Source organism: Vicugna pacos, chromosome 15 (genome assembly GCF_048564905.1).
Source record: "Vicugna pacos chromosome 15, VicPac4, whole genome shotgun sequence".
NCBI classification, from domain to species: Eukaryota; Metazoa; Chordata; class Mammalia; order Artiodactyla; family Camelidae; genus Vicugna; species Vicugna pacos.
The window spans coordinates 4,567,795-4,594,863 of NC_133001.1; the positions used below are offsets into that span (position 1 = coordinate 4,567,795).

Below are 27,069 nucleotides of genomic sequence, written 5' to 3' on the forward strand. Positions count from 1 at the left end.
TTTCACAAAGCACTCACAGCGCTCGAGAAGCTGTGGAGGGCAGAATCAGAGTTACAGAGAAGAGTTCCAGTGAGGGAGAGGGACCGGCTTGAAAGATCCCTCCAGAACAGGGGAAGAATATAGAAATGAACATAATCAGAGTGGGACTAAGGGGCACAGAAGAGAGACGGGAGGGGTTCTCCACGCTAATGCGTTCTGGCGGGAATGCTGGGACATTCGCTGGTGTTCCCAGCAGGGATGGTGGAATAAATTGAACAAAGGCAAGAGTCAACGATAAAATAGAGAACGTTTTGAAATGAAAGAAAATGAATAAAAATCAACAAGTAATGTTTCGGACGAACTTACTGAATTTTAAGGATGAAGAATTGCCTACAAATAAATTAACTGGAAATTAAGTTGGTCACACATAAACTTTTTTTTTTTTACTTTTAAAAATATACTTAAAAATTCTTTTCTATGGTTTGGATGTAATTTTGGCTATTTATTTTTCATAGAATAAATTAGACTTTAATATTAATGTAAAAAAATTCTTTTAATTGAAACACACACATAGGAAGGTTTGTAGATCTTAAGTGTACTGCTCAATACAGGCGTACCTCAGAGACATTGCGGGTCCGGTTCCAGACCACTGCGATAAAGTAAATATCACATTAAAGCGAGTTGCGTGGATTTTTTGGTTTCCCACTGTGTGTAAAAGGTATGTGTACACCATACTGTAGTCTACTTAGTGTGCAATAGAATTATGTCTAAAAGAACAATGTACATGTCTTAATTAAAAATACGTTATTGCTAAAAAAAAAGTTAACCATCATCTGAGCCTTCAGTGAGTTGTAATCTTTTTGCAGTAGTAATATCAAAGATCACTGATCACCATAAGAAATATAATAATAATGAAAAAGTTTGAAATATTGTGAGAATCACTGAGATGTGACACAGAGATGGAAATGAATCGAATGCTATTGGAAAAATGACTTGCTCATCACAGGGTTGCCACAAACCTTCAATCTGTAAAAAAAAAAAAAGAAAGAAAACACAGTATCTGCGAAGTGCAATAAAATGAGGTGTACCTGTACAGTTTAACAAAAGGCATGTACTTCTGTAACCACATCTAGATCAAGAGATGGAACTTTACCAGCATGTCAGAAGCCTACTTGTGCCCCAGCCTGGTCACTTACACCTGACCCCCTAAAGCAAACTATGGCCTGCAGACCAAATCTGACCAACCTCTGTGGGCCCCAAACAGTTTTTTTTTGTGTGTTTTTAACAAAATCAAAAGAATGGTATTTCATGACTCATAAAAATTATATGACATTCAGATTTCAATGTCCATGAAGTGTTACTGAAACACAGTCATGCGCGTTTGTGTGTGTGCAGTCTGTGGCTGCTGGTGCACCACGTCAGAAGATGAGTGTAGTAACACAGAGACTGCATGCCTTGCACAGCCTTAAATGCTTGCCATCTGGCCCTTTACTTAAAGTCTGCTGGCTCCTGTCCTAGGGTTACTACTGTTCTAACTTCTAGCCACATGGATCAGTTTTGCCTCTTCCTGAACTTCGTCTGTAAGTGTTGTTTTGAATTCTGGCTCCTTTTGCTCGATGTTGTGTTGGTGAGGTTCATGCATGTGTGTATAGCAGTGCCTGGAGTCCATCCATCCTCACTGCTGTACACACAGTATTCCATTTTATGAACGTACTACCATTTGTCCATTAGATTGTCGACAGTCTTTTACACTGTTTCCCAGTTACGGTTATAGCTGATGTTCTTATGTGCATCTCTTGGCACATGGATGTACGCACTTACATGTTTTTGTTGGAGATATACCTAGGGATGAAACTGTGTATGCTTACTAAGTACTATCCCTTTTCCAAAGTGGTTGTAGCAGTTTAAGCCCCCACCAGCAGCACTCCACCTTGAAACCAGCATAGAACGTCAGCGGCTTTCTGCCACTGTGGTAGGTGTATAATTGTATCTCATTGGCGCTTTACTTTGCATTTCCCTGGTGACTAATGAGATTGAGTACCTTTTCGTGTGTCCCTTTCGTAGAGTACCTGCTCAAGCCATTTGCCCGTTTCTCTGTCGTGTTTCTGTTTTCTTCTTATTGATCAGTAAGTGTTCTTTATTCTGAATATGAGTTCTTTGTTGGAGATATATATATATATATATTGCAGTTCTCAGAATACTGAGATAAAAAGTTTGACCTAAGAATTCTGTGCCCAGTAAAGTTGCCATTCATGTGTAAAGGCTTCATAAAAAAACATTGCCAAATACGCTCGAACTCTAATTTTCTGGAGATGAATCAAATAAGAAACAGATTGGAGAAGCTGCGGTGTGAAGGGGCTGGCAGTGAACACTAAATTATTCAAATGTAAAGTCTAAATAACTGTGACCATTATTTTTCTGAAACAAAAGGTAGTGTACTTATTCACACTATACAAAACCTGTAATAAAATAGTTTTTAAAAGAAAACAAGGAAACATTAACATAGAAAACATAAAATGGCAGAAGACCATGCATGTGTTACAGTAATCAATATAAATAGGGTAAACTCATCCGTTAAATTTGATTAATAGCACTAAACAGCACCGAGAATGTTAATAAACCTTATTTCATGATGGGAAAACAGAAGCACGTATTTGTCATTGAATCAGAGCATATACTGTATTCCATAGACCCTTACCCCAACCTTGCAAAGTATTGCCACCTGTCTGGCACTGCAACTAAGTACAAGTCCATTGCCACACAGAAGATACGTGTGTATGTAAATAAGATGAGGGTACATACTGTGGTGATATATATGTATCTCCTCATATATATGTAAATGCATATGTTAATTAGGAGAATTAAATTAGGGAATGTATACTGGTTTCATAACTAGGCATACTTGGTTGTAAGTCCAATTTCTTCCCACAGAATATCCTCTCCCCCATACAGACATCTAATCAGGGAAAGGAATGTATACATGAAGATATATATTCAAGGAAAGGGATGTAATTAAAAGAAACAGGACTTCTAAATGATTGCTTGGCTGCCTGATAAACTGTGAGAAGAGGGGTTGTGGCTTTGGCTTTGTTTGGCACTTGGAGCTGCATCTGCCCTTTGTGTTTGTTGGTGGCCTTCCTGGCAGAACCTGACCATCTAATTTCCAGGTTAGCTTCGTTTAGGATCTTCATATCTTTTTTTCCTAGCTTCTGGAATGGAGTTGCCATGATTTTCTTCTTGAAAATCTCCTTTCTCTGCCCTTAACTGTGTAAGTTTTGAGTTTTTTCTGATTCGGGGCAGAAGATTATCACCAAAAAGTAAGTTATATTCTAGTTCCAGGGTAAGACTCTGCAGTCAGTCTATTACTTTGACTTTTCTCCAGGCTGTAGAAACTGGAATAGAGCCCAGAACATCCTGGCATGTTCTTATATTCTGTTTTCTGTAGTATCCTAGTGCCTGTAAAGACCCTTCAGACCACTACCTCCAGCACCCATGTTCTCACGTTCTCTTTCCCTCCTCATACCTTGGTCTCCTCCTCCCCGCCCCCCCACTTCACAACCATCCTTCTGTAACCTCTGTTTTATGGCTCAAAATAGTGTATATTTGGAGCAAGTGATTTTTAATCCTTTAGTTGAAAATACTCATTCACTCATGAAACATTTACATGGGTGGGCTGAAACCTGTGCTAGGTACCTTCCATCTCATCTCATTCTCAACGGTTCTGTAATGTAGAAACATTCCTTTAGCTGCTCTGAGGCTCATAAGGCTTGTGCCGCTTGGTCACAGTCAGACTATTTGGTTGGCAGAGCCTGGACAGCAACTACATACAGAGTTCATCTTATGCACCAAGTGCTGCTCTGAGCCCTTCACGTCTTTTACACAAGAAGGTGTGAAGATTACAGAGAGGCTGGGAAAATAACCCATCACAGTTGCCCAGGTCTCTGTCTGCAAAACTGTGTTCATTCTGCTGTGACACGTTAACAATAAAAAACTGATACACGCCTTGATGTTTTTGCTGCTGCAAGGTACTCTGGGAGTCCAGGGCGAAAAGGAGAAGTCCATTAGGGTTTCACAGAAAAGATGGCATTTAAATTAGGTCTTCATACCTGTCTTTTTCCAAAGAAAGAGTTAGAGGAAGGCACTGTTGTCAATGAGAAAACGTGTTTCAAGACACAGGGGTATTGCATGGTTATGTAGAAGGAGCTGTGGTGGCTGTTGCAGGATGCGAGGCTGGGAGATGTGCAAAGATAGCTCCAGGGGGCCTTGTGGGCTATGCTCTGAAATGTGTGTCCCGTCTAGCGTGGAGTCATCGGTCAGCAGTGGCGTGATCAAATTTCTGTTTGGGGAGCATAACTGCTGGTGTTGAGTGGGATGACCTAGGAGGGCTGAGGCCAGGTAGGAGACCATGGCAGTAATTCAGGGGCGTGAAGAGTCCCTGTGAGTGGAAGCCGTAAGTGGTAGCCAACTTCCATCAGCTCGTCTGCTGGACTGCACACACCGTTGCCAACCTTTTGTTTGTTCATTTGAAACCAGAAACGCAACTGAACTCATTTTCACAAACTTGCTCTTACACTTACTCTTAGTGTGGGTAATGACATACACATCTTTATACTTGCACGTGTGTGTGTCTGTAGTGATGTACGTGTGATTGTGTGGATGCTAGCTGTAGCATAGTATACACGCTATACTGAAATTTGCTTGTCTTCCCACTTAGAATACCTGGGAGGTCATTTTTTAATCAGTAAATCTGAAGCTGCCTAATTCCTTGAATGGTTATGTAGAAGAAGCTGTGGTGGCTGTTGTAGGATGCGAGGCTGGGAGGTGTGCAAAGATGGCTCACGGGGGCCTTGTGGACTGTGCTCTGAAATGTGTCTAGCGTGGAGTCATCGGTGAGAAGTGGCGTGATCAGACCCTCCTAGGCTGCTGGTGGGAATGCAGGTTGGTGCAGCCACTGTGGAAAACAGTATGGAGATTCCTCAAAAGACTAGGAATAGACTTACCCTGTGATCCAGCAATCCCACTCCTGGGTATCATGTGTTTATAACACCTAACGTGTTGTGGACATTTAGACCTCTAAGATTTTTCCATTATATATGATACAGTGAATATGCTTGTATATATATATCATTTTGTATGTATGCAAGTATATCCAAATTCCTGGAAATAAATTCTTAGAAGAACTTGGCATTCTTTGAAATTGCTGAGTCAGACGGATTGGCCACTTGTCATTTTAACGTATTGCTAAATCACCTTCCTGCACCCCCACCAACGCGAGGCGTTATCAGCCTTTGATGGTGACTCATCCGAAAGGTAAAACTGGTCCTTTACGTATGTTTGAGCCATTTTCATTTCCCTTTGAAAGAACCAATTTTTATATATTTTTTACATTTTTCTATTGTGTTGTTGACCTTCTTTAACTGTAGGAGCTCTTGGTATGTTAAAGAAAAGCAGCCTTTTGCCCGAGTTCCAGATATGGCTCCCCAGTGTGGCGCTTGACTTTTCGGAAGTTATTACTATCCATTTTTCTTTGGTTAAACTTGTTGGTATTTTGGTGTGTGCGTGTTAGCTCCAGAATTTCATGTTATACTTAGAGAAGGCCTTCCCACTTCCATGATTATTTTTTTTAAAACGCATTCATTGTTTTTCTTCTAGAACTCGTATAGTTTGAATTTTTTGGATTTAAATCTTTCAGCCATTTGGAATGTATTTGGGGGTAAGGTATGAAGTATGGATGAAATTTTCCCCCAGTTGTCCCAACACCATGGTTTGAAAAATTACCCTTTCCCCATCAACGTGTCTTCTTGTGTGAGGGTCTTACCTACCCAGCTAGGCCACAAACGCTTTAAAGGCCCGAGCAGCTGTTGTCCTGTCCTGCTCTCCCCGCAAAGCTGAGCATAATGTTCTGCGTAGAATAGGTAGGACATTAATTTTTTTTTTACGTTTTAAAAATTGTGAGTTCCATATATAGGCAAGTACAGTTTAATGAAAATTATAAAATGAACACATGCGTAACCACCCACCTAGATCAAGAAGGAGGCCGTTTCCAGTTCCCTAGAAGTCCCCTGTGTACCTGTCCCAGTCACAGCCGTCTCCCATCCCCCAGAGGCAACCACGCTCTTGACTTGTGGCAATGATTTCCTTGTTTTTCTTTCATTTAAGGTTGAACCATATGAAATTGCCATTTTTTGTATAAAAAAATCATTGAATATCTGGAATTTTATATTTCAGCCTAGTAATTTCACCACCTGTGTGTGGATCTCTAGACAGTATAGTTTAATTGAGCCTGGTTTTAAGTATTATTTGAGTGTAATCTTAGTGTATTTGCTGTGTGCGGTGTCTGTTTCACTCAACGGTGGCGGTGTGGTATCTGGCCGTGCTGCAGCGCCTTGACAGGTCTCACTGCTGTGAACATACGCTGTTACATGGCTCTGTTATGTTTTATTATCCTTTCCACTGTTGCTGGATTTGTAAGTTGTTTCCATTTTTGACTACTGCTAATAATGTTGCTGTAAAAATCCTTGTACGTGTCTTGATGTATGTGACAAAGATTTCTTCTAGGACAGGATCAGCAATTTAGGGTCCTTTACATAGTTTTTTGGTTCTGTTTGTTAGTTTTTTTAAACTTTTTATTTTGAAATGATTTTATGTTCATGGAAGAGTTGCAGAGTTGGTACAGATTTCGTGTATACTTGTTACCCCACATCCCCTAGTATCAATGTCTTAAATGATTACGGTACATTTCAAACTAAGACGTTAACATTAGTACAATACTATTAACTGTAGACTCTTTGGATTTCGTCAGTTTTTCCACTAATGTCCTTCCGTTCTAGGACCTATTGCATGACACCACATTGCACTTAGTTGTATATCTCCCCAGGTGGGAAATGAACTTACCCGCTGTGGAATAGTATTTGTGTGAAGTTCTTTTTGTTTATAGCCTTACAGTATCCAAAGTACTGTTTTCCAGAGTTACTATTACACCGTCTTAACAGTCTCGTTTCTTTCACTTAGAAAAATTCATTAAAAATTCATCCATGTTGTTCTGTGAATCAGTAGCTTGTTCCTTTTTTTTTTAAATTGTAGTGAACTTCAATAAAATAAAATTATTAATTTTAAAATGAACAGTTCAATGACATTTAGTACATTCACAATGTTGTGAAATAATCATCTCTGTCTAGATTTAAAACACTTTCCTCACTCCAAAATAGAACCCTGTCCCCTTTAAGTAATGACTCTCCATTCTTCCCTCCTCCTAGCCTCTGGCAGCCATAATCTGTTTTCTGTCTCTCTGGATTTACCTATTCTGGATATTTTATATGGATGGAATCCTGTGATACGTGATACTTTGTACCTGGCTTTTTTTTTTTTCCACAGTGTTTCTGAAGGTTCACTCACATTGTAGCATGTATCAGTACTCCATTCCTTTTTTTTTTTTTTTTCAGATTGTGGTAAAATTTGCCATCTTAACCATTATAAAGTGTACAGTTTAGTGGCATTCACAGTATGGTGCAACCATCACCACTATTTCTAAAACTGTTTCAACACCCTAAACAGAAACTCTGTACCCATTAAGCAATAACTCCCCATTCCTCACTCCTCCCAGCTCCTGGTAACTTCTAATCTAATATTTATCTCATTGAATTTGCCTATTCTAGGTATTTCATAAAAGTAGAAAAGTATAATATCTGTCCTTGTATGTGTGGCTTGTTTCACTCAGCCTGCCGTTTTCCAGGTTCATCCGTGTTGCAGTATGTATCGGAACTTTATTCTTTTTTTCTGATCAAGTAATGTTTCATTGTATGGATATACCACATTTTGTTCATCTGTTGGTGGACAGCTGTGTTGTTTTCGCCTTTTGGCTCTGTGAATTATGCTGCAGTGAACATTGCATCCAGGTGCCGTTTGAGTCTTTGTTTTCAGTCCATTCGGGTATGTACCTAGGAGTGGAGTGGTTTGCTGACCCTGGTCTAGAATATGTATCGTGATAAACTGACTTCCAAAGTGGTTAGACTACAGTCTTGACAACGCATAGTTTTATCAGATTTTAAATTTTTTTGCCAGTTTGGTCCGTGTGTGATGGTGTTTCATTGTGATTTTAATTTGTATTTCCTGATTTCTAATGGGTTGAACACATTTTCGCATGTTTATTATAAGCCATTTGAATTTCCTGTTTTGTAACGTGCCATTACTTTTCCAGTTGGTGGTTTGCCTTTCTAAATGAATGCTGATGAATTGGTGTCTCCAGATAATGTTTACTCTGTGTTTCTGCAGAACAAATAGTGGAGAAAGATGAAGGTCCATATTATACTCATCTGGGATCTGGCCCCACAGTCGCCTCTATCCGGGAACTCATGGAGGAGCGGTGAGTGATGTCCAGGGAGAAGTGGGCAAGGTGCTAATAGACCGTGGATTTTGAGCACCTCTCGTTTTCATTGACAGTTTACAGAAGGGAACCCCTGATGTACAAACTGTGAGGAGTTGAATGCAGGATTTTCACCCCCAGTGCTCTGGGTTTCTTTCTGTATATAGATCTGCCCTCTATATAGCTCCTTTCGCGCTGTCTTGAAATATTTTTTTACGGAAGGAACGGAGTTAAACAGTTGTGTGTCCTATACAACTTCCCACGGTCTGAGTTTGGCTGCTACCTTTACTGTGGTGTCGTTTCACCTTTTCTTCTGCCCTGTGTCCTGCAAACTGGTGTTCGATCTAAAGGCTTGATCAGAATCAGATTGTTTCTTCTTTCTTTCAAAACACCTCTACTAGGAGGAACGTAATGTCTCATCTTTGGCCAATCGGCACCGATTCAGATGGTCTCCTGAGTCTTTCGACACGATCCTAGGAGTTCTTAATTCCTCATATGACAAGGTGTTCTGGGCTTACATTGTACATTTATCCAAGAAGTCCTGGTTCCTTTTACTGGGGGAAAAACCGGCTCTGGGTGCTAGGGGCGCTCACTGCTACTGGGGTCTTCATTGTTCTAGGCCATTTCAGTAGAAACAGCCAAGATGTATGTGTAGGTTTTTTATTTTTGTTATTGTTTAGTGATTAAATACATCAAATACATCATGAGTTGATGCTGGCACTTCCAGCTCAAACTCCGGACTGTAGAGCTTTTACTTAACAGCTTTTTCGGTTTTCTGAAGCTGTTTGTATACATAGATAGTTTAAAATCTAGGTACATGTTCACAGCAGTCATTAAATACTATGGGTTCCAGAGCATAGAGAGATAAAATAGCTTGGTGGTTGACAACATATGGACACCAGAACTAGGCTAAGGTCTAATGCCGGCCCTTCCAATCACCCCTGAGTCCTTTGGCAAGTTGCTTCACTTCTCTGTGACTCAGTTTTCTTGTCTATAAAACGGAGATGATACAGGTACCTAGACTGGAGGAAAGTTGTGAGAATAGACTGAATTGATGTCTGGAAAGCACGTAGTGTTTACTAGTAAGTACTACATGCAGGGCATGTACATCATATCCACATGTACTGACTACATTTTCATAACAAGCATTAGTGTTTTAATAGTAAGGGGACAGATCGTGTAGCTATAAATGCGTTTGTTCACACATATACATACAGATGTGTGGAAGGCTGAGTAGCTTAGAATTTCCACAGATCTGGGGACCAGATTTCATTTGACCCGGGTAGTCAAACTAATATTGTCATTAATATAGCAGGGAACATAATTTTGAACTTAATGACTGTGTTGGTACCCTCAAATGAATAAAAGGTAAGGTGAATAGAGGACAGTGATCTGCTGTAAATACTCTTAATCACCCAGTACCATCTGGAAACGTTTATATTCAAAGTACCCCATCAGAAAAGCATTTGATCAAAGACCCCATCTGTAAATTCAAGCCCTATTGAAAGGGCACCTCTGAGTCCATGAGAATCACCACAATCTACAAATAACAAATGTTGACCAGGATGTGGAGAAAGGGGAACCCTAGTACACTGTTGGTGAGAGTGAAGCATTTGAAACAGTGTTTGTGTTGTCCATGCCCACCCGCATGTGCCCCCATGCATATGTGTTGCTGTCTCAAGGTTGGAGCGGGCGTTATTTTGGCCGGGGGTTTTTGTGAGCAATCTTGACACTATTGTTTTATGGGTCGAGGGCTGCAGGGGAGTCAGATGTATAAGTTCGACCTGGGACAGTTTTTGAGTGTTTGTTTCTTGGTAACAGTTTCACAAGATTTCTAGACAGCTCTCTAAATAACTTTTAATTATAGAAGATATGTTTTTAAACAAGGATTAAGAGATAATGATAAAGTTGAGATTTGTCCTTTTCTTTTTTTTTCTCATTGCTTTAAAAATAACAGCCAAGTATAGATTCTTCACAAACTGATCCAAGGAAGGAATTCCTCTCAAGACCAGGAATACTTGTGTTTTTCCTCAGCAACTGGTTTATTTTTATCTTAAGGACCTTGTAAATCATGTAACAGATTGTGTTTCCATCTTTATGTTGGCTGCTAGTAAGCTTAGAGCCAGCTTTGTGTACGCTCATTCGGAGGAATGTAATTTCTCAACTTTGGCCCATGGGAACCTGTTTAGATTCACTCCTGAGTCCTTTGATATGACCCTAAAGAGTCTTCATTAGCTTCCTTGATTTCTCATGTAATGAAATGCTGCAGGCTCATCTCTCAAACATATGCACAGGATCCCACGGTTGGCATTTTGCATACCAGCATCATGTCCGTCTGCTTCCCCCTTTACTCTGACTTCATCCCTTCCCTTCCCTTCCCTTCCCTTCCCTTCCCTTCCCTCTTTTCTTTTCTTTTCTTTTCTTTTCTTTTCTTTTCTTTTCTTTTCTTTTCTTTTCTTTTCCTTTCCTTTCCTTTCCTTTCCTTTCCTTTCCTTTCCTTTCCTTTCCTTTATCATCACACAGACATCTTTTTAAGCTCCTTCTGGAACAAGGAGGGGAATGAATGACTGCTGAAAGTCACCTGGCTGTGGGTCTGGTCTGAGAATGATCTAGGCTGCCTCTATCTCTAGACTTCCCCTGCAGGACTACTCTACTGCCAGGAGTTGGCCAAGGCAAGGAGGGGAAGCAAACTGAAATCAAGGAGACATTGGTGCCTTTAGCTTATCTGGTAAAGATTGAGAGGACACAGGGAGAGATCAAACACCAGTCTTAAATATTACCAAATTTATTAATGGGTTTCTTATGTTCTGAGTACCCAGGTCCTCTTTATCATAGATAATTGAAGTCAGATGTTCAAACCCATCTCTGAAAACGGTGTGCTACACAGAGCCACGTGTCCTCTAACTGGAAAGGGGGCCCTCTAGGAGTTCACTGAATGTTTACTCTAGAAATGAAGAACACACACAGTGCTAGTAAATCCTCTGAGTTTGGGGAGAACTGGACTCATTACTGTGTGACAGAGATTACCCCTAAGAATCACCACTCTAGGTCAGTGGTTCTCAAGCTTGAACGTGAATCAGGTCTCCTGGAAGGCTTGTGAATAAATGGATCACTGGACCCCACCCCAGACTTTCCAACCCAGCAGGTCTGGGATGGGACCCGAGGGCCTATATTCCTCTCATTTCTAGGGGATGCTGGCCCTAGCACCACCTTTGAGAATCACTGGCTGAGACAGTCAAGTTACCCTTTAGAGCAAGGTTTCAGCCTATCCTTGCAGACTTAGTGTAGGGTCTAGGAGTTCATCTGTATCCTAGAAGGTTCTCTTAACAATAGGCCAGAAAGTAAGACATTTAAGAAAAAAGAACTAAATCCAGAGTTGGTTGGTTGCCTTTAAATGTAGAGACACAAGGAAAAACAAACTGCAAAAAACCATGAACCCATGAAGGTTAAGCAAAATGCTACTAAATAACCAATGGATCACTGAAGAAATCAAAGAAATCCAGAAATACCTACAGACGAATGAAAATGAAAACACCACCACCCAGAACCTGTGGGAGGCAGCGAAAGCAGTTCTTAAAGGGAAGTTATAGCAATACAAGCTTAACCTCAGGAAACAAGAAACATCTCAAGTCAGCAGCCTAACCTTACAACTTAAAGCAACTACAGAAAGAAGAACAAACAAAACCCAAAGTTAGTAGAAAAAATGAAATCATAAAAGATCAGAGCAGAAATAAATGAACTAGAGATTTAAAAAAAAGTAGAAAAGAGCAATGAAACTAAAAGATGGTTCTTTGAAAAGATAAACAAAATTGATAAACTTTGGGCCAGACTCATCAAGAAAAAAAGGGAGAGGGCCTAAATCAGTAAAATCAAATGAAAAAGGAGAAGTTACCACCGACCCCACAGAAACACAAAGGATCGTAAGAGGCTACTATGAACAATTTTATGCCAACCTAGAAGAAATGGACAAATTCTTAGAAAGGCACAGTCTCCCAAGACTAAACCAGAAAGAAATAAAAAATATGAACAGACCAATTACCAGTTCTTCCACTGGATCAGTAATTTAAAAACTCCCAACAAACAAAAGTCCAGGACCAGATGGCTTCACAGGTGAATTCTAGCAAACATTTAGAGAAGAGTTAACACCTATCCTTCTGAAACTATTCCCCACAGTTGCAGAGGAAGGAACACTTCCAAACTCATTCTGTGAGGCCACCTTCACACTCTGATTCCAAAACCAAAGATGTCACAGAAAAGAAAATTACAGGCCAATATCACTGCTTAACATAGATGCAGAACTCTTCAACAAAATACTAGCAAACCAACTCCAACAATACATTAACACGTTGGTCACCCACTGTGGATGGAGTGTGTTTCCTGCGGGGCCCGAATTCACACGTCACCCCAGTGTAATGCACTGGCAGTATATGTGCTTATCATTAATCTCTGTTTTTCCAGTGTAATTGAAATTGTTTTTAAAAAATAATTTCTCATTTTCAATTTTCAACCTATTTAGAGTTTTATTTCTTCTTTGAATGTCATTATTCTGCACGGAATAAATTCAGGTAACAAAATAGTTTGGGACACTGTGGCGCTACTTGTAAACAAATTACTTGTAAAAACCTGCATAATTGAATGAAGAAAAAAAAATATTTTCTATCTGTATATATACTTATATGTTGTTCTATTAGATACTTGTATTACAGACAAAAGTTGTTGCAAATTACTTGTAAAAACCTGAATAATTGGATGAAGGAAAGTATCATCCATATCTGGGTGACAGGGCCCCTGAGGAAACAAAACTTCACCTGGATTTGGGTGACATGGCGATCAATGTGTTAAGAGGATTGTACACCATAATCAAGTTGGATTCATCCCAGGGATGCAAGGATTTTTCAATATCCATAAATCAGTCAGGGTGATACAGCATATTAACAAATTGAAGAGTAAAAGCCGTATGATCATCTCAATAGATGCAGAAAAAGCTTTTGATAAAGTTCAACATCTATTTATGACAAAAACTCTCCAGAAAGTGGTCTTATGGGGAACACAACTCAACATAATAGAGGCCATATATGACAAACCCATAGCAAACATCATACTCAATGTGAAAAGCTCAAAGCATTTCCTCTAATAGCAGAACAAGACAAGGATGCCCACTCTTAGCACTTTTGTTCAACATAGTTTTGTTAAGTCCTAGCCACAGCAATCGGAGAAGAAAAAGAAATGAAAAGGGTACAAATTGGAAAAGAAGTAAAACTGTCACTGTTTGAAGATGACATGAATCTGTGCATAGAAAATCCTAAAGATGCCACCAGAAAAGTACTAGAGCTCATCAATGAATTTGGTAAAGTTGCAAGATACAAAATTATTATACAGAAATCTGTTGCATTTCTACACTAACAATGAAATATCAGAAAGAGAAATTAAGGAAACAATCCCATCTACCATTGCATCAAAAAGAATAAAATACCTAGGACTAAGCCTACCTAAGAGGCAAAAGACCTGTACTCTGAAAACTATAAGACACTGATGAAAGAAATTGAAGATGACACAAGCAGATGGAAAGATATACCATGTTCTCGGATTGGAAGGATCAGTATTGTTAAAATGGCCATACTGCCCAAGGCATTATACAGATTCAATGCAATCCTTATCAAATTACCAATGGCATTTTTTCACAGAACAGAACAAAAAAATTTTAACCTGTATAGGAACAAAGAAAACCCTGAATAGCCAAAACAATCTTGAGAAAAAATGGAGCAGGAAGAATTACACTCCCTGACTCAGACTATACTACAAAGGTACAGTAATCAAAACAGTATGGTACTGGCACAAAAACAGACACATAGATCAATGGAACAGGGTAGAAAGTCCAGAAATAAACTCACACACTTATGGTCCATTAATCTACGACAAAGGAGGCAAGAATATACAATAGAAAATAGATAGTCTCTTCAATCAGTGGTGCTGAGAAGACTGGACAGCTACCTGTAAAAGAAGGAAATTAGAGCATTTGCTAACACCATATATTTATACAAAAATAAACTCAAAATGGTTTAAAGACCTAGATGTTAAGACTGGATACTCCTAAACTCTTAGCAGAAAACATAGGCAAAACACTCTGACATAAATCATGACAATATTTTTTTTCAATCCATCTCCTAGAGTGATGGAAAAAGCAAAAATAAGCAAATGGGACCTAATTAAACTTAAAAGGTTTTTGCACAGCAAAGGAAACTATAAACAAAACAAAAAGACAGCCTACATAGTGGGAGAAAATACTTGCAAATGTTGAGACTGACAAGGGATTCATTTCCAACATATACGAACAGCTCATACAGTTCAATATCAAAAACAAAACAGAACAAAACAAACAATCCAATTAAAAAATGGGCAGAAGCCCTAAACAGACATTTCTCCAAAGAAGACGTACAGGTGGCCAAGAGGCACATGAAAAGATGCTCAACATTGCTAACTGTTAGAAAAATGCAAATCAAAACTACAAGGTATCACCTCACACCAGTGAGAATGCCCATCATTAAAAGTTCTACAGATAATAAATACTGGAGAAAATGTGGAGAAAAAGGAACCCTCCTACACTGTTGGTGGGAATGTAAATTGGTGCAGCCACTATGGAGGACAGTATGGAGGTTCCTTAAAAACTAAAAATAGACTTACCATATGATCCAGCAATCCCACTCCTGAACATATATCTGGAGGGAACTCTATTTCAAAAAGATACATGCGCCCCAATGTTCATAGCATCACTGTTTACAATAGTCAGGAACATGGAAGCCACCTAAATGTCCATTGACAGATGAATGGAAAAAGATGTGGGGGGGGGTGCGCACATAAAAAATATTACTTGGCCATAAAAAAGAATGAAATAATGCCGTTTGCAGCCATGGATGGACCTAGAAATGATCGAATTAAGTGATGTAAGACAGAGAAAGACAAATAGGATATCTCTTATATGTGGAATCTAAAAGAAATGATACAAATGAACTTATTTACAAACAGAAATAGACTCACAAACATAGAAAAAAAACTGATTACCAAAGGGAAAGGAGTGGGGGAGGGATAAATTAGGAGTTTGGGGTTAATAAATACACACTACTATATAGAGAAGGTACAAACAACAAGGACCTACTGTATGGCACAGGGAAGTGTATTAAATATCTGTAATAACCTTTAATGGAGAAGAATCTGAGAAAGAGAGTATATGTCTAATTGAATCTCTTTGCTGTGCACCAGCAACTAACGCAACATTGTAAATCAACTATGCTGCAATAAAAAAAGTTTTTTTAATAAAGAATTAAACACAGACAGTTTTGCTTTAAAAAAAAAATCTAGCTGATCAGACAGTGCTTGGCCCTTTTATTTGCTCTCAGCTATGAAGTTCACGACAGGAAGTTTCTCACAAGGATGGGATGGTGGAGACAGTCCTGGTCAGAAAGCCCGAGTCTGTGTCCTCAGCTCACCCTCCTGCGGGGAACACGATATCCTGTCCGTTTCAGTGAGAGCAGTGTGGTCACCTCGGGCCATTCTTCCCAGAGTGACCCCAGGACACACTGAGTGCCCAGGCTCTGCACTTGAGGGCCGCTTCCTGATAAATGCTTGTTGAGCTGAAAGTTTTCCAGGAGCCAAACAAAAGCGACACTCTTCCTCTTGAGCCAGACCAGCTATATAAACTCCCCGGAGTCCTATCTCCAAACACATTCTATAAGGGACTAACATAGCCTCGGAATTTTAACGTGGCAGTTATCAGGAACTCCTTTCACCTCATTCCCGAGGTCTTGAGTGAAATAGAGAACACTGAACTCAGGGGAAACTTAGATCAACATTTTAAAAAATGTTTTTCTTTTCCAATTACAAAAATAAAACATGTCTATAAAAGGCCTTAAAAAAAAGTCTAGGGTGAATAAATCTCTTTAGTAATCATCCTTCCCAGAAGAAACTGTTTTTTAAAAGTTTGATGCTTATCTTTCTATTTTTTTCTAAGCATTTACAAAGACACACATATGTATATAGACAAAGTTTGAACAAAATGGAATCAAGCTTACTATACCCACGCTTGTAGCTGCTTCCCCCGCCCCACCGAATGTCTTTCTGGTCAGTACGTATAATTCTGTTGAATTCTTTTTGATAGCTAAATGGTTTTCCATTGCATGGGAATGTATTATATTTATTATTTAGCCAGTCCTATACTGGATATTTAAGTTGTTCCTAAATTTTCTCTTGATACAACAGTGAATATCTTGTTCCTAAATCTTGGTGTACTTGTACATTTATTTCTGAGGTAGAGATTCCTAGAAGTGAAGTGGATAAAATAAAGAATTATGTGTAACTGTATATGTATTTATGTAAAGAAAATGTATTGCAGTAATAGCTCTGATAACATTACCCTCTATTAAACAGTATATGAAAATAGCATGCCATGATCAAATTGGATTTATTATAGAAATACAAGGGTAGTTTAATTGAGATAGTCCGTTAAAATAGCATACCATGTTAATTGGCCAAAGGAGAAAGACCATTCAATCATCTGAGTCTGTAGATGCTAAAAATACATTTGATAAAAAGTTATTAATTCTTTTTTATTATATATATATATTTTAAAGTAATTAATTTTTGATTGAAAAATCCTTAGAGCAGGAAACGCTTAGGAGAGTCTGTGTCTCTGTCCCGAAGTCAGCGAGCTTCATGCTCAGTGACAGTCAGAAGCATTTCCAGTAAGAATAAACACAGATACCTGCCCGCACTTGGGAAGCCCTGACCAGCGCAGACAGGCCAGAGACTGACCTAGAGGCACGGGGAGTGGGAAGGCGGCGGTGGCAAATGACCACTGTTCGCAGGTGATGCTGTACCTGAAAGTAAAAAATTATTAAAGATAAGGCAATTCAGTAAGGTGGCTGTTTACATTATTAAGAATAATGAGTGTTTATTGGGCTCCTCCTCATGCCAGGAACGTCAGAGTACTTAAATGCATTCTCTGTGGATTGTTTCACTTGATCTTTTCCCGAGCCTAGGAGGCAGGAATCATTTTTATCTCCATTTCACAGATGAGGAATCTGAGGCTTCATTTGGCCACAGTCCTGTAACAGAAAAGAGACGGGGCTGGCCCTCAAGCCCCAGCTGTCTGACCGCCAAGGCTGCGCTTTAACCACCGTTGCCCCCAGGTAGCTGTGTGGCCTTGGGCAGGTCAGTTCAGCTCTGGGGGCCATAGTTTCATCACCTCTGAAAGTGGTGTGGTTGATTACCTGGTCTCAGATCCTTGAGTGTGTGCGGCGTGCGTGGGCCTGGGCAGGGGTGTGTGGGCACCAGACACGGTTCACAGCAGTCCAGGGGAGTCTCAGCCAGTGTGTGCTGGGTTAGGGTCACTCCCCCCCCACCCCAGCCCCCCACCCCCGGTCTCAGCTGTCTGTCCTCATCTGTTCAAATGTCAGTTGGGGATTGTTGAAAGAGAATGACAAGGGTTTCCCCATTTATTTTCTTTTGATTATTGAGTTTGTAAATAACTCATTCTCAGGGCAGCTCAGCTAACAGGGCTGGATACAGATGCCCGTGTTGAGCCTTTGGTTTGAGCGCCCTTCCCGGAGGCTCGGGGTAACAGTCAGAGACCTGCTGCCGGACTGCTCCCTCCGCCCTGGGGCAGAGTGAGGTCAGGTGGGCCAGAGGCCCTGAGGGGAGCCTGTAAGTGGAGCTGTGTCCCCAGAGGCTGTTGCACAGAATAAACAATTAAACCTTCCCCCCCTCCTCTGTGCCCCGACAGTAACTGGAAACCCAAGCTGAAGCACACTGAGGCTGGCCTTCTTACCCAGAGTGGCTCTCCTTTGCGGTTCTGCTGTGCTAACAGTGGCTTCTGTCTCCATCTCCAGGTACGGAGAGAAGGGGAAGGCCATCCGGATCGAGAAGGTCATCTACACGGGGAAGGAGGGGAAGAGCTCACGCGGCTGCCCCATCGCGAAGTGGGTACGTGTCAGGGTTCCACGGCCGGGGCCGGGAAGCGCGGGACAGACGCGTGCCCTGTCTGTCCAGGGAGCCGTGAGCCAGCACCCGGTGCTTGGCTAGGGTCACCTTCCCCCAGGCTCAGCTGTTTGTCCTCGTTGTGTGTAGATGCCAGCCCCTGACACCCGAGGCTGTCCTCAGAACTGCTCTGGTCACCTCGCTCAGCTCATGCTGCCCCTTGTTCACAGCTGCAGGGGGAGGAGAAGGGGAGGCTGGGCCCAACCACGGCCCTTTGACGCCTCGGCTCTGCTCTGTGTGCCCTGGAGCTGCCTGTGTTCCTGTCTCCAGTCCACAAGAACTAGGTCTCCAGGCAGGGTCAGGGACAGCATCGCATCTGCCTTACTTTTGAGCCACTGCTTCTTCTAAGGCAGCCTGTGTGTCTTAGCGGAGGGAACCTCAGTGACTCAGATTCCAGTTTCACCCGAAGCTTTCTGACCTTGCCCTCCCAGTCCTCACAGAGTGCCTTAGAACCAATGCAGACCCGTGCCCAGAGCAGCAGCAAGGCTACCAGGGAGCTGTTTGCTCAGCGCTGTGCTGCATGCTTGGTAGGGAGGCTGCGCATGGAATGTGGAAGGCTCCGTCCCTGTGTTCAACCTGCTTATGACGTAAGGCACGTGGAATAAAATCACAGACTTGAATAATCGATGTTTAACATCGAGAGACAGACTTGGTGCTGTAGAGTTCAGGGGCAAGGGACGTGGGTGGCAGGAGGAATTTTCAGGCTGGTTTTCCCAGAGGGGGTGGATATGTGTGGGGCCATATTAAATGGGTGAGGAGAACGGAGAAGCATTTCTGGTGAGAAGAGTCGCGTGGGCAGAGAGGAGATGGCTGGGTGAGCATCCCCTGGCTCACTTTGACTGAGGGATGGCGGTGAGATGACCTTTGTCAGCCTCCGTCCAGCTCTGCGCAGGCCTCTTTTCATCTGGTCTACCTCATACCTTTGTACCTTTCTGTTTAATGTAAATAAGAGGTATCTGAACCTGAACTATTGCATAACTGTTTGTAGGAATTTTCAGACGGTGCTGCAGAATTGTACACGACAAAATCTGGAGCGACTTACGAGTATTCACCAGTTTGAAGAAGCATGTTGTTCCCACCCTCGTGAAAGATGGTCATGACGGTGGGAGGTTGTCTGTGTCTGTGGCTGATCAGGGTGGAGTGTCATTCCCTGCAGAAAACCCCTCAGGGAGATGGTATCTGCCCCTTTCTCCTGCTAATCCATGCAGTGGTGGAGGAACTCCAAAGTCTTGGGCAAGGAATGGAAGATCCTTGGAGCACAGGTAGAGCTAGGGACTTTTCAGCCTCAGAAACAGTTGGCATGTTAAAGAAAGAAGGCAGCTGGCTGTGTGGATGGCATTGAGGACAAGGATACGCATTTCCAGCCCCTGAGTCCCCACGATGAAGCTTTAGCTCTTGACTAGCCCTCTGCTGAGGGCTGAGGAAGATGGCACCCAGGTGAAGCATGAGACCAGCTCCTGGGGCTGCGAGGTGGAGGGTGATGCCAGGCGCCATCCTGGGGCCAGAATGACGGAGGGGGAGGAAACTTGGCCCTCTGGGGTCTGTGGACAAATGCCCAGGGCAGAGCAGTGCAGCACAGTGAATCTGAGGCTTTGTCCAGAGGTTGGGAACAGCATGTGGGTATCACTGAGCCTGGTGGCAGATGCCAGCTTTGAAAGAAAATCTCAGATAGAAGGGAATACAAGGTGACAGAGAGGTGAGGAAATTCCTGTATCCGATGAGTGAAGATAAAAGGAGAGAGAAAAGAAAAGTTTTTATGAGAAGAGCAAATGGTGGTACATCATAGAACTGTTACAGTGGCAAGAAAATGGCAGTGCTGAGTTGTGTTTTTGCTCTTTTCTTTTCTAGCCATCTCCCACGGTGTAGTCCTGCACAGCCACCAGATGCCCTATGTGTTTTGGCTGTAGGGCTCATGTGAAGAGTTCCCACCTCCTTGGTCATTAGAGAGGGGGCAGGTGTTCCCATTCCCTGCCCACTCCACCCCTCCGGAAAGTGACCCACCATTGCTAAGAAGGACAGATTATTCTTGGTGGCAGCATGGCGTGGGCGACACCTTCTGTGGTTCTTCCTGCCTCCTCCCATCCCGTGTCTAGAGCCTAGGTTTTCTTTTCCAGCCAGGGTTCATGCCTGTGTTTGCAACCTGAACCCCCGACCAACACCTTCAGCTACAAGCAGTGTGCCTGGCCAAGTTCTTGACTGACTTGACTGGCTAGGATCCTGGGGCACAAAGCTGAGGTGCCTCATGGATGCCCAGCAAGTGTGTGTTGAGAGGATGCTCTAAGAAAATGGGGCTACCCAGAGTACCGGCTGGTAACTGCTCGTTTTTAGGTGGCCTGTGCAAAGTATGGAAGTCACCAGGCATGGGAGTGAGGGAGCCACCCAGGTAGCATTCCACAGGCTCAGAATAAATGGAGGCATGCCAGAAGCAAATACCACAGACAGCAAAAATGGGCTATTAGTAGAAGAACCACAGAGATGCTGCTTGGACCGGTCAGTAACAGTAGCAGGTCAGAAGGCAGGTATCTGAAGGCCCACCAGGGGTGTGGTGCAGCAGACTTCCTGAGGAAGCCCAGCGGCCCGAGCGAAGTACCCCGGGCGGGAGTCGTGGGGGAGGAGACTGGGGTTCCTGCAGGGTGCTGTGCTGTTCCAGGTTCAGTGCCCAGGGACTCCCTGCCTGGAGTCTGGGTGATTGTGCGCGATCCTGTGGCAGCGTGTGAACCGCCTATGCTGCCGCGCTCGAGTGTCAGGGCGTTCACGCCTTCTGATGGCCTGGGACCTTTGAGCTTTGTGCGTTCCCTCCTTCTGGGTTCCTCGTAGATTGTGGATGGGGAGCCCACTCTGTTTTCTTATGGCCATTTAAGTGTACCAGAGGCCCGTGAGGTTGAGGCCGCTGAGCCGTCTGCTCACACCAAGTCACATTTATGTGTTTGCCACTCTGGGAACCTGAAGGACGTGGCCTCGGTCTCAGCTTTGACAGTCGGCTGTCTGTGTGCTCTGAACGTGTGTTACACCCGCGCGTGATCGGCCGTGCGCTGCCTGGGCCGTGAGCAGAGGTCACAGGGGCCGCTCTCCAAGTCCCTCCCGTGTGTGCAGAAGCCCGTGCAGTGCCCGGCTCGGTCTGCAGGGGGCCAGACAGTCACTCGGGGATATGACTAATGGGTCTGTTCGTTTATTTACTGATCCCCAAAACAACTTTATAAGTAATGATGGAATCAATGCTTCCATGGGGGACGGGGTGGTGGGCACCACTATTGCTGTCACTCAAAGCAGGAACTCATGGCCCAGACATTATGTTTTGTTTACCAATCAAGGTGTCTTTTAAATTTTTGAAGAAAATTCTGACACATGCTGCAGTGTGGATGAACCTTGAGGACATTATGCTAAGCGAAATAAAGCCAGTCACTAAAGGACAAATGCTGTGCCACTTACTTGAGGTACGCACAGTAGTCAGATTAACAGAGTCAGAAGGTTGGGTGGTGGTTACCGGGGGCTGGGGTTGGCAGAGAGTGGAGAATTAGTGTTAAAGGGGTATAGAGGTTCTGTTTGGGAAAATAGAAAATTCTGGAGATGGAGGAAGTTGTGATGGTTACACAACAGTGTGAATGTACTTAATGCTACCAAACTATACACTTAAAATGGTAAATTTTATGCTATGTGTATTTTGCCACAATTTTAAAAAGTTGAATTTGGCACGCATATCTTTAAAAGGAGGCTTCATGTGGAGACCTGGATCTCTGTTTTCTTCTTGCAAAATTGGAAGGGTAGGTGCACTAGGCTGGAGTTCCCACCAGGCAGTGGTTGAGGAAGAGAGGGGTGGCCTCCCGCCCCACCCGCAGCTCCTTAGCTGTCGGCCCGCTTTCCTCATTTGTGTTGCCGCCCGGCCTTTCCGCGTCTCCCTGCACTGCCGCCCGCGTGACCGAGTCTGTCTCGGCGCAGACGTCTGCTCCCCCTTCTGAAGCATGAAGCCCTTGGTGTAGGTGAGCCCCCTGCGTGCAGTCCTTTGTGGAAGCCTTGAGTCCTGGTCCCTCAGCCTGCCATGCAAAGCCCTCCCGTCTCCCCCATCACAGGTGCCCACGTCTCATCTGGTCACAGAAGCACTTGGGATTTGGGGGGAGATTCAGCCCCCACCCCACTCCTGGACCCTTTGCCCTGCCGTACCCTTCTGTGAGCCAGGACGGCGTGTAGGGAGTAGGTGGAGAGTGAGGTGAGGACCCGGCTGAGCGAGCAGCTGGACCCTGAGGAGCAGAGCCCTGCCCAAGGCCCTTGTTTTTGTTTCTGTTTTTGTTTTAACAGTTTTATTGAGACAGGATGCACATACTGTACGGTTCACTCATTGAAAGCACACAATTCAGTGGTTCTTGGTGTATTACATTACTGATTTTAAAAAACTGTGTTAAAACATACATAACGTAAAGTTTGTCATTTTAGCCATTTTTAAGTTACAATTTAATGGCCTCAAACTACATCCACATTTTTATACAACCATCACCACAATCTATTTCCAAAAAGTTTTTCATCACCCTAAACTGAAACTTTATACCTGTTAAACAGCTCCCCAGAACCCCCTCTCCCCTCCCCTAGCCCCTGGTAACCACCATTCTGCTTACAGTCTCTATGAATTTTAACAGTTACAGGTACCTTATGTAAGTGGAATCATATAGTATTTGTCCTTTTGTGTCTGGCTGATTCCACTTAGCGCAGTGTTCTCAAGGTTCACTCATGTTGTAGCATCATTCAGACTTCCCTTTTTAAGGCTGAATAATATTCCACTCTGTGGATGTGCCACATTTTATTCATCAGTTGGGCACTTGGGTCGTTTCCCCCTCTTGGCTGTTGCTGGGTGACGCTCCTCTGAGCATGAGGGCACCAGTGTCTCGCAGGCTCTGCCCTCACTTCCCCTTGTGTATCCCTCCGTGCAATTACCTGGTTGTATGTTTAGCTTTTTGCAGAGCTGTCAAAAGCTATTTTCCACAACATCGAGGTGCATTTTAACTAAAAACATACAGATATACACCAGTTTCTCTGCACATGTTTTAGAACAACATAAAAATCTCAGTATATTTTGGCTTACACTTTTATCTATGTATTTTTACTCCCACGTCTATATAAATCACCAGTAATGTAGATTTTGTAGTAATTATTTTAAATTTTGCTCTTTAATGTTTTTCTTTCCCTAATTATGACAGTCTTTTAGCCTGTCACCAGGGTGTGGCACCCCTGGGACATGGCCCGAAGGATCTGCGTCCCCAGGTCTGTTGGGCAGAGGTGAGGGGGTATGGCATTCATGTGGAGTGCGTGGTACCCGGATCCTGTGGGTAACAGCGCCCGCCCTGCCTCCCTGCAGGTGATCCGCAGGCACACGCTGGAGGAGAAGCTGCTCTGCCTGGTGCGGCACCGGGCGGGCCACCACTGCCAGAACGCCGTGATCGTCATCCTCATCCTGGCCTGGGAGGGCATCCCCCGCAGCCTTGGAGACACCCTCTACCAGGAGCTCACCGACACCCTCCGGAAGTACGGGAACCCCACCAGCCGGAGATGTGGCCTCAATGATGAGTACGTGGGCGGTCCTGGCAGGCAGGGGCGGGCAGCAGGGCCAGGGCCCTGTGTGTCCCTCCCGGCAGACAGGGATGGGCAGCAGGGCCAGGGCCCTGTGTGTCCCTCCCGGCGGGGGCGGGCAGCAGAGTCAGGGCCCTGTGTGTCCCTCCCGGCAGGCGGGGGCGGGCAGCAGGACCAGGGCCCTGTGTGTCCCTCCCGGCAGACAGGGATGGGCAGCAGGACCAGGGCCCTGTGTGTCCCTCCTGGCAGGCGGGGGCAGGCAGCAGGGCCAGGGCCCTGTGTGGCCTGTGGAGTTAGGGTGTGGAGGCAAGCAGGCTCACCTCAGATCTGACCTGAGGAGGGTCTCCTGACTTGGCTTAGCTTTGCTTTATGCCCAGATTGACTCTGAGCCTCTAATGATGGTAACAAGTGTGAAAAAGGATGAGTGCCCCGCTGGCATAAGGCATCAGCAGCAGTCACAGGCCTCCCCTTAGAGCGCTGGTTCCCCCATTTAAAAAATTAAGGTATTTTTACTTAACAGGAAAATTCATCCTTTGAGTTAGACATTTTGAAGTTTTGACAAATGTGTATAGTCACGCAGCCACCGCCACAAGCAAGCTGCAGAACAGTCGCATCATCCCCACAGTCCCACTGAGCCCCTTTGTGGGAAGGTCCTGCCCCCGCCCCTGGCAACCACAGATCTTGTCACCTGTCCCTGTAGGGCTGCCTTTACAAGAGGGTCATATAAATGAAACCATACAGTATGTAGCTCTCTGAGTCTGGCTTCTTTCCCTGAGCATAGTGTTTCTGAGCTTCCTCTATGGCTTTGAGCTCATTCCTTTTTTATTGCTGAGTAGTATTCCACAGTGTGGCTGTGTCCCCGTTTGTTTATTCATACCCTGTTTGAGGGGCATTTGGGTTTTTTCTGGATTTTATTAAGTGTTGAACTGTAAAGTCAGTGTTTATTTGTTTAAAGGCCTGTCAGCACCTGAGCCTGCATGGAGCAGGCATGTTCAAGTCCTGTGGTTCACATTTCTCCCATTTGTGTGGTCTGTGATGGAGCTGGTCAGGATACTAAAGTTCAGACAAAGTGTAAACCTTAGAGTTTTTGATTAGATTCTTCCCCAATGCCTCAAACAACCCATGTGCTTCTCCCAACAGCAGACTCTCAGACCTTCAGGCTCAGAAGTGGGAGCCCAGCAGGCTGCTCAGGGCTGGTTCTTTACCCACCGAGGGTGGAGATTTGGAAAAGGGGTTGAGGGCCAGGAAGGAAGGATGTTGTCCCAGGCACTGGGAGGCTGGTGGCTGCCAGTTCTCAGTAGGGCCTCCCCCGAGGGATGGGGAGGTAAAACGTCCAGAACTGACAGTGCACCTCATATGCCTAACCCGGGACACGTGTTGCAGCCGGACCTGCGCGTGCCAAGGCAAGGACCCCAACACCTGCGGTGCCTCCTTCTCCTTCGGTTGTTCCTGGAGCATGTACTTCAACGGCTGCAAATACGCTCGGAGCAAGACCCCTCGCAAGTTCCGCCTCGCAGGGGACAACCCCAAAGAGGTGAGCAGAGCTCCGCGGGGAGCGGGGACCCTCCTGCCGCCCTGTCGCACCTGCTGTCCTTAACTGTCTGGATGGGAGGGAGGTTAGCACGCTGTGACTCATGGAACTTGCTTTTTTTTTTTTTTAATTGGTCTGATCCTGCAGTGAAATAAGGTATGCAGGGTGTGGTGTGGAGTGGTGTGATGAGTGAAAAATTAGGCTTAACACTTACAGGTACCTCAGACCCTTCCATTTTAAAAAGGTTCTTTAAGGTAAATGTTCAGATTCCTCATCAGAATTTGACCCTCTTAAAGGGTTATTTCTTCCCTCCGTTCTTCTTAAGACACCTTCTCTGGGTGTGACGTAGCAGCAAGAGGGGCCTCTGGGCCCCGGGCCACCTTCTGGCCAGTGCTGGACCCCCAGGGTGCCCCTCGTCCGGCCTGGCTGCCAGGCAGACATCTCGGTGCAGTTGTCCAGGCCCTCGGCGTCTCCTTGCGGGGGGCCTGGCGTGGTCCTCTGGCACTGAACTAGCACCTACGTGGTATGGCCTCTAGGCCTGAGGCCTCCTCTCTGCAGTCTCCTCCCGCCCTTCATCCTTCCTTGCCAGCCCAGCGACAACTGGGTGAGGGCTCCCTCTGCAGGCCAAGCCTGGGCTGTGGGAACCAGGAGCATCAGGTCAGGCTGTGTTCCCCTCTGCGACTTTTCCTCTGTTGTCCTGGTTCTGAAGACCATCGTGAGGGGGTCTCCACTTTGAGTCCAAAGGCAAAGGAGGTGCAGGCTGGACTCGATTCCCCTGCCCCAACCTGAGCCCCTGCGAGGCGGGACCGAATTCTCCCTTCACCTGAGCTCCTACACGAGGGGACTGGCTCCAGGCAAATCTTGATCCCAGCCTGTGCCTTCTGAATCTCTCCAAGCCCCTTGGACCAGAAGGGCTCCCCCTTTTCCACCAGGCAGGGATTTCCTGGGGCACATTTTTTCTACACCACAAATGACCACCTGTGCTCAGACTTTCAAGCTTTGCTTTTCAGAAGTAAAAGGAGGCATGTTCAAATTTACAACCCTTTTTTCCCTGAAAGCCTGGCTTTTCAGTGACTATTGCAGGACCTAGTCTAATAGTCCAGTTTGACTCTAGGCTTTTACTTATGGCAGCACCTGACCTCCCCTGGAAGCAACAAAGGCAGTTGCTTCAATGAAAAGAGGCGTCCCAGCACCGGCAGCTAGGAATCACCATGAGTGGAAAGACACTGCTTGAATTTCTCCCAGACACTTCCCCTGTGCCGTCAGCCACCGTCTCCTGTGCACTTACTCAGCGCTGGGCGCTGTGCCCAGCACCCCACAGGTGTCTCTGTTAGTCTTCAGAATCTAGGCACTGTTACTGCTCACCTTACAGATGAGGCAGTTGGCTTGCCCAGGGCCACATGGCAGTGACGACGAAGTCAGGGTTTAAACCCAGGCCTGTGTTTCCCCAGAGCTCACAAGCCTCAGCCCCACGTTGTGCTGGCTTCAGGCCCTCTGTGCTGGTGGCGGCACCTGGAAGGCAGCCAGGGAGGCACAGTGGGGGTGGCTGGCAGCTCTGGCCGCACCACTGGACGCACACCTGGGCCCTTGGTCTCGCTCTTCCATTTCTAAT

General features: G+C 44.4%; 1 protein-coding gene across 8 annotated transcripts in view; it reads left to right on the forward strand.

The window, feature by feature from the left end:
• LOC140685374 (methylcytosine dioxygenase TET3) overlaps positions 1-27,069 on the forward strand; it is a 101,221-nt gene that overhangs the window by 60,086 nt on the left and 14,066 nt on the right. For 7 of the 8 annotated variants that reach the window (XM_072937515.1, XM_072937517.1, XM_072937514.1 and 4 more), the window contains 4 exons: positions 8,251-8,341; positions 18,223-18,316; positions 23,715-23,923; positions 25,310-25,460. In XM_072937515.1, coding sequence (XP_072793616.1) covers positions 8,251-8,341; positions 18,223-18,316; positions 23,715-23,923; positions 25,310-25,460 — 545 coding nt within the window. The remainder of the gene's footprint in view (positions 1-8,250; positions 8,342-18,222; positions 18,317-23,714; positions 23,924-25,309; positions 25,461-27,069) is intronic. The other variant, XM_072937516.1, reaches the window with a different exon arrangement.